Source organism: Carettochelys insculpta, chromosome 7 (assembly GCF_033958435.1).
Source record: "Carettochelys insculpta isolate YL-2023 chromosome 7, ASM3395843v1, whole genome shotgun sequence".
Lineage (NCBI taxonomy): Eukaryota > Metazoa > Chordata > Testudines > Carettochelyidae > Carettochelys > Carettochelys insculpta.
This window is the reverse complement of record NC_134143.1, coordinates 52750528-52764441: the sequence shown is the minus strand read 5'-3', so window position 1 is coordinate 52764441 and position 13914 is coordinate 52750528. Positions and strand designations below refer to the sequence as shown.

Below are 13914 nucleotides of genomic sequence, written 5' to 3'. Positions count from 1 at the left end.
CTGCAGTTAGTAGCTATTGCATTTTAGGTTTGTGTACATTTCATGAGGCTTCAAAATATTCTTTTTGTAAATATTTGTCTTTAGGAAAGAATTGGCTGAATCTCAAAGAACAAACAAGCCATGTGGAAAGTGCTACTACTACCTTCTCATCAGCAAGACCTTTACAGAGACAGCAAAGCGCAGCTCCAAGAGGAGAGGAGAGGGCACACAGCAGAAAGGGGAATTAATGTTTGCCAATGCAGAGGAAGAATTCTTTTATGAGGTAACAGATTTCTGATACCATTAAATCTAATTGTTTGATTTGTCTTTAGAGCAGGGAAATGGAGATGGACTCTCTTTTTTTTTTTTTTTGGACTAACAATGAAATTTTTTACTGAGCCACTTTAGAAACCTGATTTGCAGTGATTATAAGAAGGTGGCAAAATGATCTTTTATTTAAATCCAGCTGCTTTTAGTGTAATTGGTATTGAAAGATGTACAAACAATCTTAATTAAAAATAATGTAAGATATCTATACTCACTAACGCTTGACCAAAGTAAACAATATTTTGTCTTGGGGGAACATCTGAGAGCTGCACGAATACAGACACAGATTATAAAATAGCATTTGGCTTTTTTATTGTAATTTATTATTTACCTTACATCTCGGTAATGTGATAAAAGCACTGCATGTGCCTAGCCTCAGTTTACATTGGCCTTCCTACCATTGCTATCACTATTCGCACTGCACCAATGATGGGAGACTTCCCTAAAAGGCCTCGTGCAGACAAAGGCTTCAAGGGAAGGATCAGCGTTACCTTCAACATGTCTAGGAGCTTGTATACACTACACCCTTCGAAGGAAGGATGGTAATTAGGGTGTTGGGAGTTTATTAATGAAGTGCTGCACTGCATACGCAGCACTTCATTAAGCAGATTCCTCCCCATAGCAACTTAGAAGTTTTAAACTTGGAAGTACTGGCTGGCATCTAGCTGCAGCTCACCTGCCCATAATTCGAAGTTGCCCCAGTAACACCCCCAACACCCTAATTACCATCCTTCCTTCGAAGGAGGGTGGTAGTGTAGACAAGTCTTAGGCCCTAAAGAATTAACTGGTTATCTTGAGGGTAGTGGTGAAAGCATCACGAAAAGAATGGACAAAAGAGAGCAGAAGTACAGATATCAACAGGATGAATTGCCCCTTGAAGGTTTTTAATTCTAGGGGTGGAGAAAGGCCTTGAAGTTCAGAGGCAATTGTAACCTCTGTTTAGTCTTCTATTTCAGTCTGCTTAATAAATTATAACTTTGGAAAAGCACGATTCAAAGAATCGGAGCAATTGTACCTTTCAGCCTTCTAAGGAAAAAGAAATCTATGGTTTTATGAAGGGCCAAATCAAATTGCTGTATGTTCATTTAACATAAGTATTTTCCCCTCTGAATCCGCAAAATGTAGATCATTTTCACGCAAACAGGCATCAAATACATGTTCTGAAAATTAATCCCAAAAAACTTGGCAGATTCAAAGCTCCGAATCTGTTGCATTTGGTGTTGTACTCTTCCCTTTGTTACCAATTTATTTTTTTATCTTTTTTTTTTTTAAATAAAACTATTCAGAAGAAATCTTCTGAAGAGCCAAATGTACAAATGTCACTATTCCATTTGTATTATATGTTCAATTTGGGACAAGTATATTAATAAAAAGCACCAAAATATTGAGCTGGAAGTATTATAATTTCCTGAGGGAACTCTGCCACTCTGTTCTGCTGGTGCCAGGCTATACAGAAAAGAGAGAATGCGGAAAATTACATTTCAAATTACATTTGAAATGCATGGAATTTCTCCGTGTTCTTTACTTTTTTCAGAGTTTGGAAAAACATTATTCCACAGCACTGCTGCTATGTCGAGAGCTCCCTGTTTTTCCTGTCCTATTGCAGTGCACATAGGGTAAAATGTTGTTGTTTGACATCTCTCTCTAGAATAGGCTATGAAAGGTCTATCGTTGTAATAGTGGTCAATTCAAAGGCTTGGTACTTTCATTATGAGGCTACAGCAATACTGCTGTGGAGTGTAAAAGTAACAAGGAGCGAAGGGGGTTTCTTTTTATTTTTTTGTAGCACCTGAATTTGAATTCTGTGAATACCAAGTGACCAAAACCAGCATGTAATAAAGGGGCTTTCTCTACCAATTTGGGGTCACCATGGTCTTGTGCTTTTTGTACTCCTTGTGTTTTGTCGTTTTTATTTAGAACAAAAACAATTACTAATTGTCTTGAACTCATTTGAAGTTCTCAGTCAGGACACAATGTTATCTTCTACACTCTTTCTCTCTTTCTTTGTTATACAAGTGTCATTTTAAGCATGATCAGGGAAGTTACATTAACTTAGCCATATTTAATAATGCATATGCACAAAATAAATTGTCTGAATATGTATCCTTCCCCCATCACACATAATGTTAATTAGATTGTTGCAAACTACTGCTAAGTATAATGAGCAGCTGAGAATTGAATAAGTATAGAGCAGCCAATCCACACTCATCAACTCACTGTGCTATTTTGGTTCTAAAATGTAATTGAAGGAGTGGAAGAAAAGCTCCTTCAAATTGTTCATTCATGGAAAACATCTCCTGGTTACTTTATATGGCTTTCCCAAAGTTGAAATTTACATTCTTGAGATACCAGCGTTATACAGCAATTACGCAGAAGGCAATGGGAGGAGCCTGGATTGTTTATTTCCCTCAACAGTTTTGAATAATAGTTTTCCAGTTTGTCTGAAATATTGGGGTGGGGAAGGGTGGGGGAATTGTCTGCATTTTCTCCCTGAAATGTCAAATGTTTTATGTGGGAGAGGTAGTAAAAGGACAAGACTGTTCGATATATACTTCACACACATTGGGTCAATAAATATAAATAGAAATCTTATCAAAACCTATTTCTTGGAAAAAGTGCCCTCAATAAATAACGTGCACTTGCCAGGATTTCTCAGGGCTCTATGTGGTTTCTGTTTATGTTGTATGTAAGGTTTTAAGTTAGTGCCTCTCACCTTGGTATCAAAGTGCTTAGTGCAAAGATTCCAAGTACCACTTTGAGAAAGGGAATTACTACATCTTTTTTTTCTTTACAGATGGGTAAATTGGGTCACAGAGATTTTAACATTTGAACCTCTCAGGCTGTGATCAAAGTGATTCTTTAGCAGTGATTTGAGAAGAATAGGGTTGCTACAGTCCTTCCATGCACAACCCTTCCCCTCCTACACCTCTGTCGAGCTGACATCCTTGCACTGCTCGTTCTGTGTCCCCCTGTAGAGCCCCTTTGGGTTCCATGCCAGCTCTCCTGGCCCTGCGTCAGTTCTTGCTGTGAGTCTACTTCTTCTCCATGCCTTTGTCTTCTGCTTCTGGCCTTAGGGAGTTAGCAGTTCACTAGCAAGCAGAGGATAGTATTTTTGGTAAGAGACTCCACATGAGTTTCGCATCTCTGACCAGGAATCCCCACTACATGGCACAGTGGTTCCTAAGAGCTTGGCTGTAATCCCTGATTGTACCACCTGAGGAATTACATGTGATTTTTAAAAACTAAGTAACTTGTCCAAGGCCATCAGCAGCTAGCGACTGGCAGACCCAGGAGTCATTCTTTTTCTTGCTCTTATTTGTTGTCTGCATTAATGATAATGCATGTTGCACAACGAATTCAGTTTGTTTTAAATTTATTGTATGAAATGCTAAGCATTGAGTTGTGAAACAGGATGCTGGATAGTCTTTTTGTTTTCATTGATGTTTTCATTAGGATTTGTTCTGGTTAGTCTGCACTCCCATAAAAAGAACTTTCTGTTTTTACTTCAATTAAATTGGCGTGTATACTAATTTAAAACTTATTTTTGTAACATCATCATAAAATCTCCTATGATGATGATTCCACAGCCTTCCTGGCAGCATATTCCACAGTGTAACTACTCGTGTAATTGGAAGGTTTGTCTTTATATCTAAACTAAGTGTCCTTTGTTGCAGATTAAGAACATTACTTGTCTTTTCTCCAGTGGACATGGAAAATAATTGATCAGTGTTCATTTTGTATCAGCCCTTAACATATTTGAAGATTTATCCAGGTTTCCCCTCTGTCTTGTAAACTTATGACATCACTAACCAGTTTTTTTTCATTTCTCATGATTAAGTATGGCCAGTTATTTTAATCTTTCCTCATAGGTCTGGTTTTCTAAATCTATCATTTTTGTTGCTCTCCTCTGTACTACATCTAAGTTATCCATAACTTCCCTGAAGTATAGCACCCAGAGTTAGCCAGTGCTCTGACTGAGGCCTTCTCAAACTAGAGGAGTAGGCCAGCTTCCTCCCATGTCCTACTTAAATCATTCCTGCTAATACACTCCAGATTATTAGCCTTTTTCGCAACAACATCATGCTGTTGACTTATATTCAGTGTGTGATCTGCTGTAATCTTTAGATCCTTTTCAGTAGTACTCTTGCTGCTTATTTTGTATTTGTGCGTTTGATTTCTCCTTTTTAAGTAAAATTCTTTGTGCTCATCTGAGTTGAATTTCGTACTATTGACTTCAAACCAATTCTGTAATTTGTTATATTTGGTTTGAATTCTAATCTTGTCCTCATAATGCTTGTAACCCCTCTCAGCTTTGTGTCCTCTAGTAGTAGTAGTAGGCATCCTTCAGTCTGCATAGACTATGGATTGCGCCCTTTAAAGTTTCAATTGAGGACTTCATTTACAGCGTCTATTGTGACTATAAAGACCCACACGAGAGTGACAGTCCTTGCTGCATCTCTTGCAGATGTAGTGGGTGTCTGGCAAGTCCTTATTGTGCTTTCTGTGTGCTCGCTTTTCCTCTGCTAGCTGTCTGATCTTCAACTCGCCCTTCTGAAGGCCCTTGTGTAACCCCTGCCTCCGTCTGCTGCGGTCGTCTGCTAGTTCTTCCCAGTTGTCCAGCTCGATGTCTACCTCTCTGAGGTCTCTCTTGCAGACATCTTTATAATGCAACTGGGGGCGTCCGGGAGGTCTTTTGCCAGAGGCTAGCTCACCATACAGGATGTCTTTTGGAATCCTTCCATCATTCATCCTGTGGACGTGGCCAAGCCGGCAGAGTCCTCTACAGATTTTGTAAACATACTCTTACCTCCCTCAAAACAAAACAGCAGTCGTGTAGCACTTTAAGACTAAGAAAATAATTTATTAGGTGATGAGCTTTCATGGGGCAGACCCACTTCTTCAGCTCTGGAGATAGTGCTGTACTAGAATTGGAAACTATTTGCAGTACAGTACTGTCTCCAGATCTGAAGAAGTGGGTCTGCCCCATGAAAGCTCATTCCCTAGTAAATTATTTTCTTAGTCTTTAAAGTTTTGTTAAGATACAGACGAACACAGCTACCTCTCTGTTACTATTCTTCTCTCCCTTATCTAAGTTATTAATCAAAATACTGACTAGTACCAGACCCAGGAGTGATCCTTGTGGAACTCCACAAGTTAAGTCCTTCCAGTTTGAAAACGAACATTGATAACTACTCTTTGGGTGTTGTCTTTCAACTAGTTGTGCACTCACCCTATAGTAATTTCATCTAAACCACATTTTTCCAGTTTGTTTGAGAGTGTGATGTGGGACCGTGTGAAAAGCCTGACTAAAATAATTATTTATTTATGTCTGTTTTAGAAAGCCCTTCTGAAGTTCAGCTACTCTGTGCAAGAGGAAAGTGACACGTGTTTGGGAGGCAGGTGGTCCTTTGACGATGTACCAATGAAACCTTTGCGAACTGTTATGTTGATTCCAGCTGATAGGATGAATGCGATTATGGATAAACTCAAAGAATATCTCTCAGTCTAGATAATTTTCTTTGGCTAATAGTATTTTATAAAGCAACCCTGAAAAATGACATGCCCTTTGAATAGCTTCTAAAAAGTTTTATAGAATATTTATGTTCCTCTGCTAACACCTTTGTGTACTGGTGAAATGTGTAGATTGTACAACTAATGGCAATCATACTGTTACTTTAAAATACTGTAGCCTAGTAGTTTTTGAAGTCGTCATTCAGCATGTAATAAAAAGCCCCTACATCCCTAAGATTTTTGAAAAAAATAATTTTCCTCTCTTTCCTGTTAAATGCTTGTCCATTTCAAGTTGGAAAAAATTGAATGGATTAATTTTGGGACATTCTGCACATACTGATTTTGTTTGATTGAAAATAGTTAGACATAAAAGCCATTGAATAATTCATCTTTGTTCAGCAGGAGTTCTGGGATATTTTTCATATTCTGTGTCCTACTGTTTCATTTAGTGTTTCTCTTTTGTTGAAATGGGTGATTAAATGATTGATTACTTCAGGCAGAATCTCCTTGATTTCACTAAGAGGCATTTTGCTAAATTATTGTAGAGCTGCAAATCCCACAAATCTGGTGAGAAACTGAATGAAATATATTTTTGAAAGATTAAGTTTTTTTATATATACATTTCATGATTTGTGCAAAAAAGTTCTTGGCGCTAGTGATATGCGCAACTGCATATTTAATGTATCAACAATTAGTATTAGGTTTAATCAACAAGAAAAACTGCTACTGAAATGTAGCTGTATGTTTGTGCTCTAAGCAGACTAGTAAAATTAGTATGCTCAACCTGCACTTGGAGTGATTGGGTTCAGTTCCCAGTGCTGCAAATCACATTAAATATGAATTGCAGAGTTTTTCTGCATTTGAGTGCACAGCATGCACTACAAAATACAGAGAGGCATTCTGAAGAGCCCTGGGAAGGAGAAATGAGAGGGAAACTTTCCCGGTGAAATGTGTATGCCCAGTACAGAGCAGATGTCAAAAACAGGCAGGACTGTTTGTATGGGGCGACTTGGTTGCATAAGCATAGAAAAAAGGATTTGCTTTAAGTATAATTTTGAAAACACAAACAGGTTAATTTTCTCAAATGACTTGAATAGAGGATTCTTACTGCTTTAGCTCCTCCTTGTTCTTAATGTTAAAATACATTTTCTGTTTTTTTTAGAAATGCATGTTTAATCATTTTAGGGGCATTCTTTTAAAATAGATTGAGTATAGTTACAATGTCAGGCTTTGAGTGGCATTGAATATACAGAAAAGTAGAGTGTGATTTACAGAATATACACTCTGATTTAGGTAATTTACAGCCTGATTTACTGATGGTATTTTTCGTAAAAAGTTGGTGTGTATATATACAATATACATGCATAGACCAGTAAATATAAACAACTCAGAGCTGGACCCAGTGAAAACTGAAAATTGCCAGTCCTTTCACGTGTTCACATGCAGAGTATTAAATCTGTGTGAAAATAACTCTCCTCAACAAGCCAGTCTTGTCCTGTACACACGCTTATGCACACAGTTTGTCCCCTGCTTTCACAACCATCTTCACATTTTTTCGCACTACTGTGAGGGTTATTGATTATCCTTGGAGACCTCTCCCAAACAAACCATAAGAAGAGCTGGCAAAAATATTTCTGATTTAAATACCTTTTGTTGAAAAATGCTATTTTATTAGAAACAAAATGTTTTGGAACGTTTTTTTGACAAGCTTTTACTCAGAAAGGTTTCTAAGGTTCAGGATGGATTCTTGGGTTATAACAAGAGTGCAGAAGTTGTCTCTTGTAATCTTGGCTAGGTCTACACTAGAAGCATCTGTCTACGGAAGTTACTATTGGAAGAGATGTTGCTCTGTCGACAAAAGGGCCCCAGAATCATCTACAACTGTGGTGTCCAATATGCTGTCCATTCGCCACATGTGCCAAACTGGACAGCAGGATGTGGCAAAGCAGCTTCTTAGATTGCACACATGGAGACCTCTCTGCGTATGCATCCCACCGCTTCGTGGGACAAGTCTGGTGGCAGTGGCAAAAACAACCCCTCCTGCAGCTCACTGGGGCTGTGGGACAGGTTGTACGGGGTGCCGTTTTGCTGAGCAGTTCACATGGCTTGGGCTGCAGAGCACACGCAGCTCAGGATTTGGGGACTGGGTGGCAGAATGTGTGCAGCTCAGGGCTCACAGCTCAGGTGGCAGAGTGCGTGCAGCCTGGGGCTCAGTCAGCAGAGTGTTGGGGGCTCAGGGGTCAGGCGGCAGAACACATGGCTCAGGGCTCAAGAGGCAGAGCGCATGCAGTGAGCAGTTTGTGAGGGAGTAGGGGTAGGGTTCCTGGCTGGGGTTCAGGGGCGGTGCCTGGCTTGGATGGGAGGGGGGCATATGGCGATCCAGTCAACTGCTTTTGGACACGACTGGTCTGCACAACATTTGTTGTCCACAGTTTTTGTTGACAAAACGCATTTTCGTGTACAAAACCCTCTAGTGTAGACATAGCCCTTGTGTTAAGGTTGTTGGGAAGTAGGAGGGCCAGGTACCAGTTCTGGTCCAAATAATGTAGATCAAAACCTTTGAACCTGCCTCCCTGAATAAAACTGCTCAAGTAATACTGGCTAGGTCAAGGGGCATTTTAAATTAACTTTTTCCTGTTATAAATAGCAGCTGACTTACGTAATCTTTTGTTCAACCCTTTGTTTAGTATTTGCCTTTTTAGCTCATGAGTTCAGTGTGGTAGGGGTTGATTTACCAGTACTGCATAGCTGGAGAGGGTCTCGTGCACACTAGGAAAGCTACTGTCCTACAAATAACTATAGACCATTGACTAGATCAGTGGTTCCCAGACTTTTCAGCATCACGCCCCCTTTTGATATTTAAGAAACCCTCATGCCCCCCCACCTCTTCTTTACCATCATTAACAAAAAAATCAATTCATAGTTTAAAATAAACACAAAAGCTTGATATGAAAATGTTTAAAATTAAAAATAAGCACAAATAATTTTTCTTGTGGTTGCCTAGTGAAGCCCCAGTTGGCCAGCTGCCCACCCACCTGAGAGCTGTGCTGACAGAGCTGCCCGCTTGAGCCCTATGCTGCCAGGGCGAGCCGCTTGCTCGCCCCCAGCCACCAGGACTAGTTGTCCACCTGCCTTCCGGCCCCGCTGAGCCCCACACTGCCTCGACCAGCCGCCCATCCACCAGCCAGCCATGGGCCAGCTGTCCAAGGAGCCCGCCCAAGCCCCATGCTGCCAGGGCCAACCATCGACCCGCCATCGTGAGCCACCTAAGTCCCATGCTGCCGGGGCCAGCCATGCGCCCACCAGCCTCAGCCGCCCAAGCCCCATGCTTCTGGGGCCAGCTGCCCAAGCTCTGCTCTTCCGGAACCAGCTGCCTGAGCCCCACAAGATACCCGAGTCCCGCATGCCCTGTGAGCTGCCCACCCAAGCCCTCCTGCCCTCCTACAGAACCAGGCACCCCCAGCTTCCCATCTAACCCCATCCTCGTTCTCCCCCCACAACCCACACCCACTCTCATTTGCAGAAGGCAGCTAGCTCCATGTGGGTCTTTGCTGACTGCCTGCTTTTTATAGTGGCTGCGTTGGGTCACCCACGTAAAATGGCAGGGGCTGAGAGCCAGAGGGAAAGGCCAGATCTTTCTTCAGGGGAATGATGCGGAGGGCTGGGTTGCCTTGCGCCTCTCCCTGGAATTTCTTCATGCCCCCCTGTTTGGGAAACCATGGACTAGATCCTAATTTTCTTGCACTATTGTCAATCTATTCTGCCTCAACTCTTCATGTGCATTGTATATACTTAATATACAGCCTGAGGGGGTGCTTTTAATTCAGTTTATCAGCTTCATTCATTGTATCTATCCTGCCTCAGTGTGGAAACTGGACTTAGATGACCTATCAAGGTCCATTATAGTCCTACATTGCTATGATTCTTTGAGCTTTTATCAGATGTTGCTTTCAGTTTCTAATCTGGCATGTCTAGGTTTGGAGAGCCAGGTGGGGAGGGCTCCCAAGCTGACAGGCTTGGTGTGGCCAGGGTTACAGGTAGAGTACCACCTGTTTGGTAGAACACTTTAATAACTGAATACTTCCCTCTCCAGGTACATGTGCTCTGTCATCCTTTAAGAATCCAGCTGAAGAAAGGTTAGAGGTCCAAGTCCCAGCAGTTGACTTGGTGATTGGGAAGTGGGCTGGGAATTCACATCATGAAGAGACCAGTAGCTTGTTGCTTATGAAGTAAAAGCATTTCCTCTGCCTCCATGCAGCTCACTCTGCATTGCTAACTCAGCTGGGGAGACATATCTTTGGTGAGACAAGACCAGGGACTAGTTTCTGCTGAATTCATAAGTAACCCACAATCCTGACCCCTTACATTGTTTACTATTTATGTTACACTTTTATGACAGAAACATGAATGACAAACTACCCTTTCTCCCTTTATCTTACAGGTCATGTAAAAGCTCAGAAACAACTGATACAATTGTATTCTGATATACTAAATTTGTGGAATAAAACCAACTCAGGAGTCCTCTCAGTGGTATAATATGTGAAGAAGGGATGAAGCTGAGCTACTTAAGTAGTTTCCTGTGTCCTCCACAGTGTGAGCAATCTAAAATGTAAAAATAAAGCTATTTATGTACGACACTTAAACATGCAGAGCAGTAAAATATTGGCTAGATTGTATGTGCCAGCTCTTTAGGTCAACTTCTTCGTTGTACTGTATAAAACAAAAAGTTAAAATTGTATCCATCAACTTTCTGTGACAAAGGATGTAGATTCCTGTCCCTTATTAATAATTCATAATAATGGAAAATTAATATGCATATGTGGGGTAGTGGTAGGGAGTTGACAACGCATGGGAAAGGGGGAGTTTGCTAATGAGGAAAATGCCAACTGCATGTTTAAATGGCCAGAAAATAAATTGACTGCAGCAGAGCTGGTCAGACTAGTGTGTGAAATGTGAGCTTGGCTGTTAAATCTTTGAAAGCAGCTATTAATAATCTTTAAAGGGTCTTTGTGTCCACCGTGGTCCACTTAGAGAATGGAATCCCCCATTTTGTGTGTGAGTAGGTAACTAAAGCAAAATATGTCGAAAATACAGCTGGTTAGGGAGATTTAGGAAGTGGTCCTGATAAGCAGAGTGAGCAAGGAAGTCATTTCTTGCTAGAAAGTGATGCCATGCTTTCAGGAAGTCCAGAGTGGTCAGAGAAGAGCAAATGTGTGTTATAAGCCACTCGTTGTCTTACTTTTTCTATAGCTGAACTGAGAATGATTCTTCTAGTTTATTTTAGGAGGAGTGTAAATCTAAAGTGTTCAGTAAACCGCTGCTTTTGTGTTAAATTCTCTCAGTTGCTAATTTGGTTTGAATTAAGATTATTTTGGAGTAATTTCTTGCAGAAATCCTCAAAGAGAAAACTTCCTTGTGACTGTAAGGAGAGGTGCTGAAGGGCAAAGTGTTTCTGGAATCTCCACCACCTCAGCCTCCATCATGTGTGTACGTACAAACAGATGTTCCCTTTCCTAGTAAGCCATTAGGCTGTGGCAGGTGACCACCAAAGGAGCTAAGGTTGGTGGGAGTGTTGGTCACAATTTCTAAGGCATTAATCACTTACAACTATTTCCAGTACAGTGGGCAGAAGAATTTTTAAAATATACTAATTAATGATGGCTTTGTAACAAAACCGAATTTGGCTGACTGAGAAATTGGTGTATGAAACCTTAAGTACTTGAATAAAGGGAAGGAAAGTGTACGAGTAATCCTGTGCAGAAATCAAGGGGATACCATTATCTAGCTTAATTTCAAGTTCTCTAATAGTAATTTAAGTTAAATACTGTGCTGTCTTCTGTTCATATCTGTACAGTTAAACTAAATTATATTGTAGGCCCCTCGGTATGTGGGAGCCTGTAGCTGTTGCTGTGTGTGGCAACCTGGCTCTAGAGACTACAACTCCCATGAGGCTTTGGGAAAGAAGGGGGCTTTTTTGGCTGGGCTGTAATAAAGAAGATGGTAGTCTCCTGTTGTGGGACAGAGAATGCTGTTTGAACAGACTGCTTCCAGGCAAGGGTGAAGTTGTCTCCCAGCCAGGAACTGCATTAAGAACATAAGAATGGCCATACTGGGTCAGACCAAAGGTCCATCAAGCCCAGCATCCCATCTGCCGACGGTGGCCAATGCCAGGTGCCCCAGAGAAGGAGAACAGAAGACAAGTGATTTATCTCCTGCCATCCATCTCCTGCCCTTGTTATGAAGGCTAGGGCACCATACTTTATCCCTGGCTAATAGCCATTTATGGACCTGACCTGCAAAAATTTATCAAGCTCTTTTTTAAACCCTAATAGAGTCCTGGCCTTCACAGCCTCCTCGGGCAAGGAGTTCCACAGGTTGACTGTGCGCTGTGTGAAGAAAAATTTCCTTTTATTAGTTTTGAACCTACTACCCATCAATTTCATTTGGTGTCCCCTAGTTCTTGTATTATGGGAAAAGGTAAATAATTTTTCTATATTCACTTTCTCCACACCATTCATGATTTTATATACCTCTATCATATCGCCCCTCAATCGCCTCTTTTCCAAACTGAAAAGTCCCAGTCTCTCTAGCCTCTCCCCATATGGGACCCTTTCCAAGCCCCTAATCATCTTAGTCGCCCTTTTCTGAACCTTTTCTAATGCCAATATATCTTTTTTGAGGTGAGGAGACCACATCTGCACGCAGTACTCGAGATGTGGGCGTACCATAGTTTTATATAGGGGAAGTATGATATCTTTTGTCTTATTATCGATCCCTTTTTTAGTAATTCCTAACATCCTATTTGCCTTACTAACTGCCGCTGCACACTGCGTGGATGTCTTCAGAGAACTATCCACTATAACTCCAAGATCCCTTTCCTGATCTGTCGTAGCTAAATTTGACCCCATCATGTAGTACGTGTAATTTGGGTTATTTTTTCCAACATGCATTACCTTACACTTACCCACATTAAATTTCATTTGCCATTTTGCTGCCCAATCACTCAGTTTGCTGAGATCTTTTTGTAGTTCTTCACAATCCCTTTTGCTTCACAATCCCTTTTGGAGAGTTGCAACCTGCTGATGAGAGACGGTGCAGGAAAGGAACTTGATTTGTGCGTGTAAAGTGCTGCAGAGGCCAGCTTCAGGTCAGAGGCCCTGTTCAGTTGATTGCTTTGCCTGGATTGACACACACAACCCTGACCAAGCTGTCTGCAAGCCAGTGAACAACAGATGTGTGCCACCACAAGCAAGTAACCAGAACTTTGGTAATTAAAGAGTGTACACTCTTGGGTGGGAGAACTGAGGGCAGTGTACATGCCAGTTATGTTTCATTTATTTCTGTGTATATTGTTAATTTAGTTCATTAATATTTAGTCTGTAACCCTGCCTCCATAAGTTGTTAAGTAAAGTAGCAGAGAAGGAGCCGTGTAAGTCTATACACTATAAAAACAAAAAAGCAGTCAAGTAGCACTTTAAAGACGAACAAAATAGTTTATTAGGTGAGCTTTCGTGGGACAGACCCACTTCTTTGGACCATAGCCATACCGGAACAGACTCAATATTTAAGGCATAAATATTAATAAATAAATATACCTTAAATATTGAGTCTGTTCTGGTATGGCTATGATCTGAAGAAGTGGGTCTGTCCCACGAAAGTTCACCTAATAAACTATTTTGTTAGTCTTTAAAGTGCTACTTAACTGCTTTTTTGTTTTATTAGGTAAAGGTGTGTGTTGATTCTTATGTGGTCTGTTAGCCATATACTATTTATACTGTTTGGGAGTTAAATCCAGATTATAACTGAAATATGTTTCCTGGAGGCTCCCGAGCCACACCATTAAGTGTGTACAGGGGCCAGCCAGGTGGAGGCACCACCATTTTACAGAGCTTTAGAAATCGGGTAGAAAGAGGATTTCCAGCTGTCCAGTATCACCACTGGGACACTCAGGATCTCCTTTAATATTGAACCTTCAGGCACCCTGACACTCAACTGAGTGCTGCCTGCTCCCGAGTAACTCAAGGAGGAGAGAAAAAAGGTTACAATATTTTTTCCTTACTTGCATAATATAACAAGTTAAGAGAACTTTCTTTATGG

The 13914-nt window shown here is 40.9% G+C and overlaps 1 protein-coding gene across 3 annotated transcripts in view; it reads left to right on the top strand.

Moving 5' to 3' along the window:
- Positions 1-12151, top strand: part of BCCIP (BRCA2 and CDKN1A interacting protein) — a 29473-nt gene extending 17322 nt beyond the window's left edge. Inside the window, exons 6-8 of one of the 3 annotated variants that reach the window (XM_075000476.1) lie at positions 85-262; positions 5645-5702; positions 10259-12147. In XM_075000476.1, coding sequence (XP_074856577.1) covers positions 85-262; positions 5645-5702; positions 10259-10353 — 331 coding nt within the window. In that variant the 3' untranslated portion in view covers positions 10354-12147. Of the gene's footprint in view, positions 1-84; positions 263-5644; positions 6206-10258 lie in introns of those variants that run through there. The other 2 variants (XM_075000477.1, XM_075000475.1) reach the window with 2 other exon arrangements.
- Positions 12152-13914: the final 1763 nt, after the last annotated feature.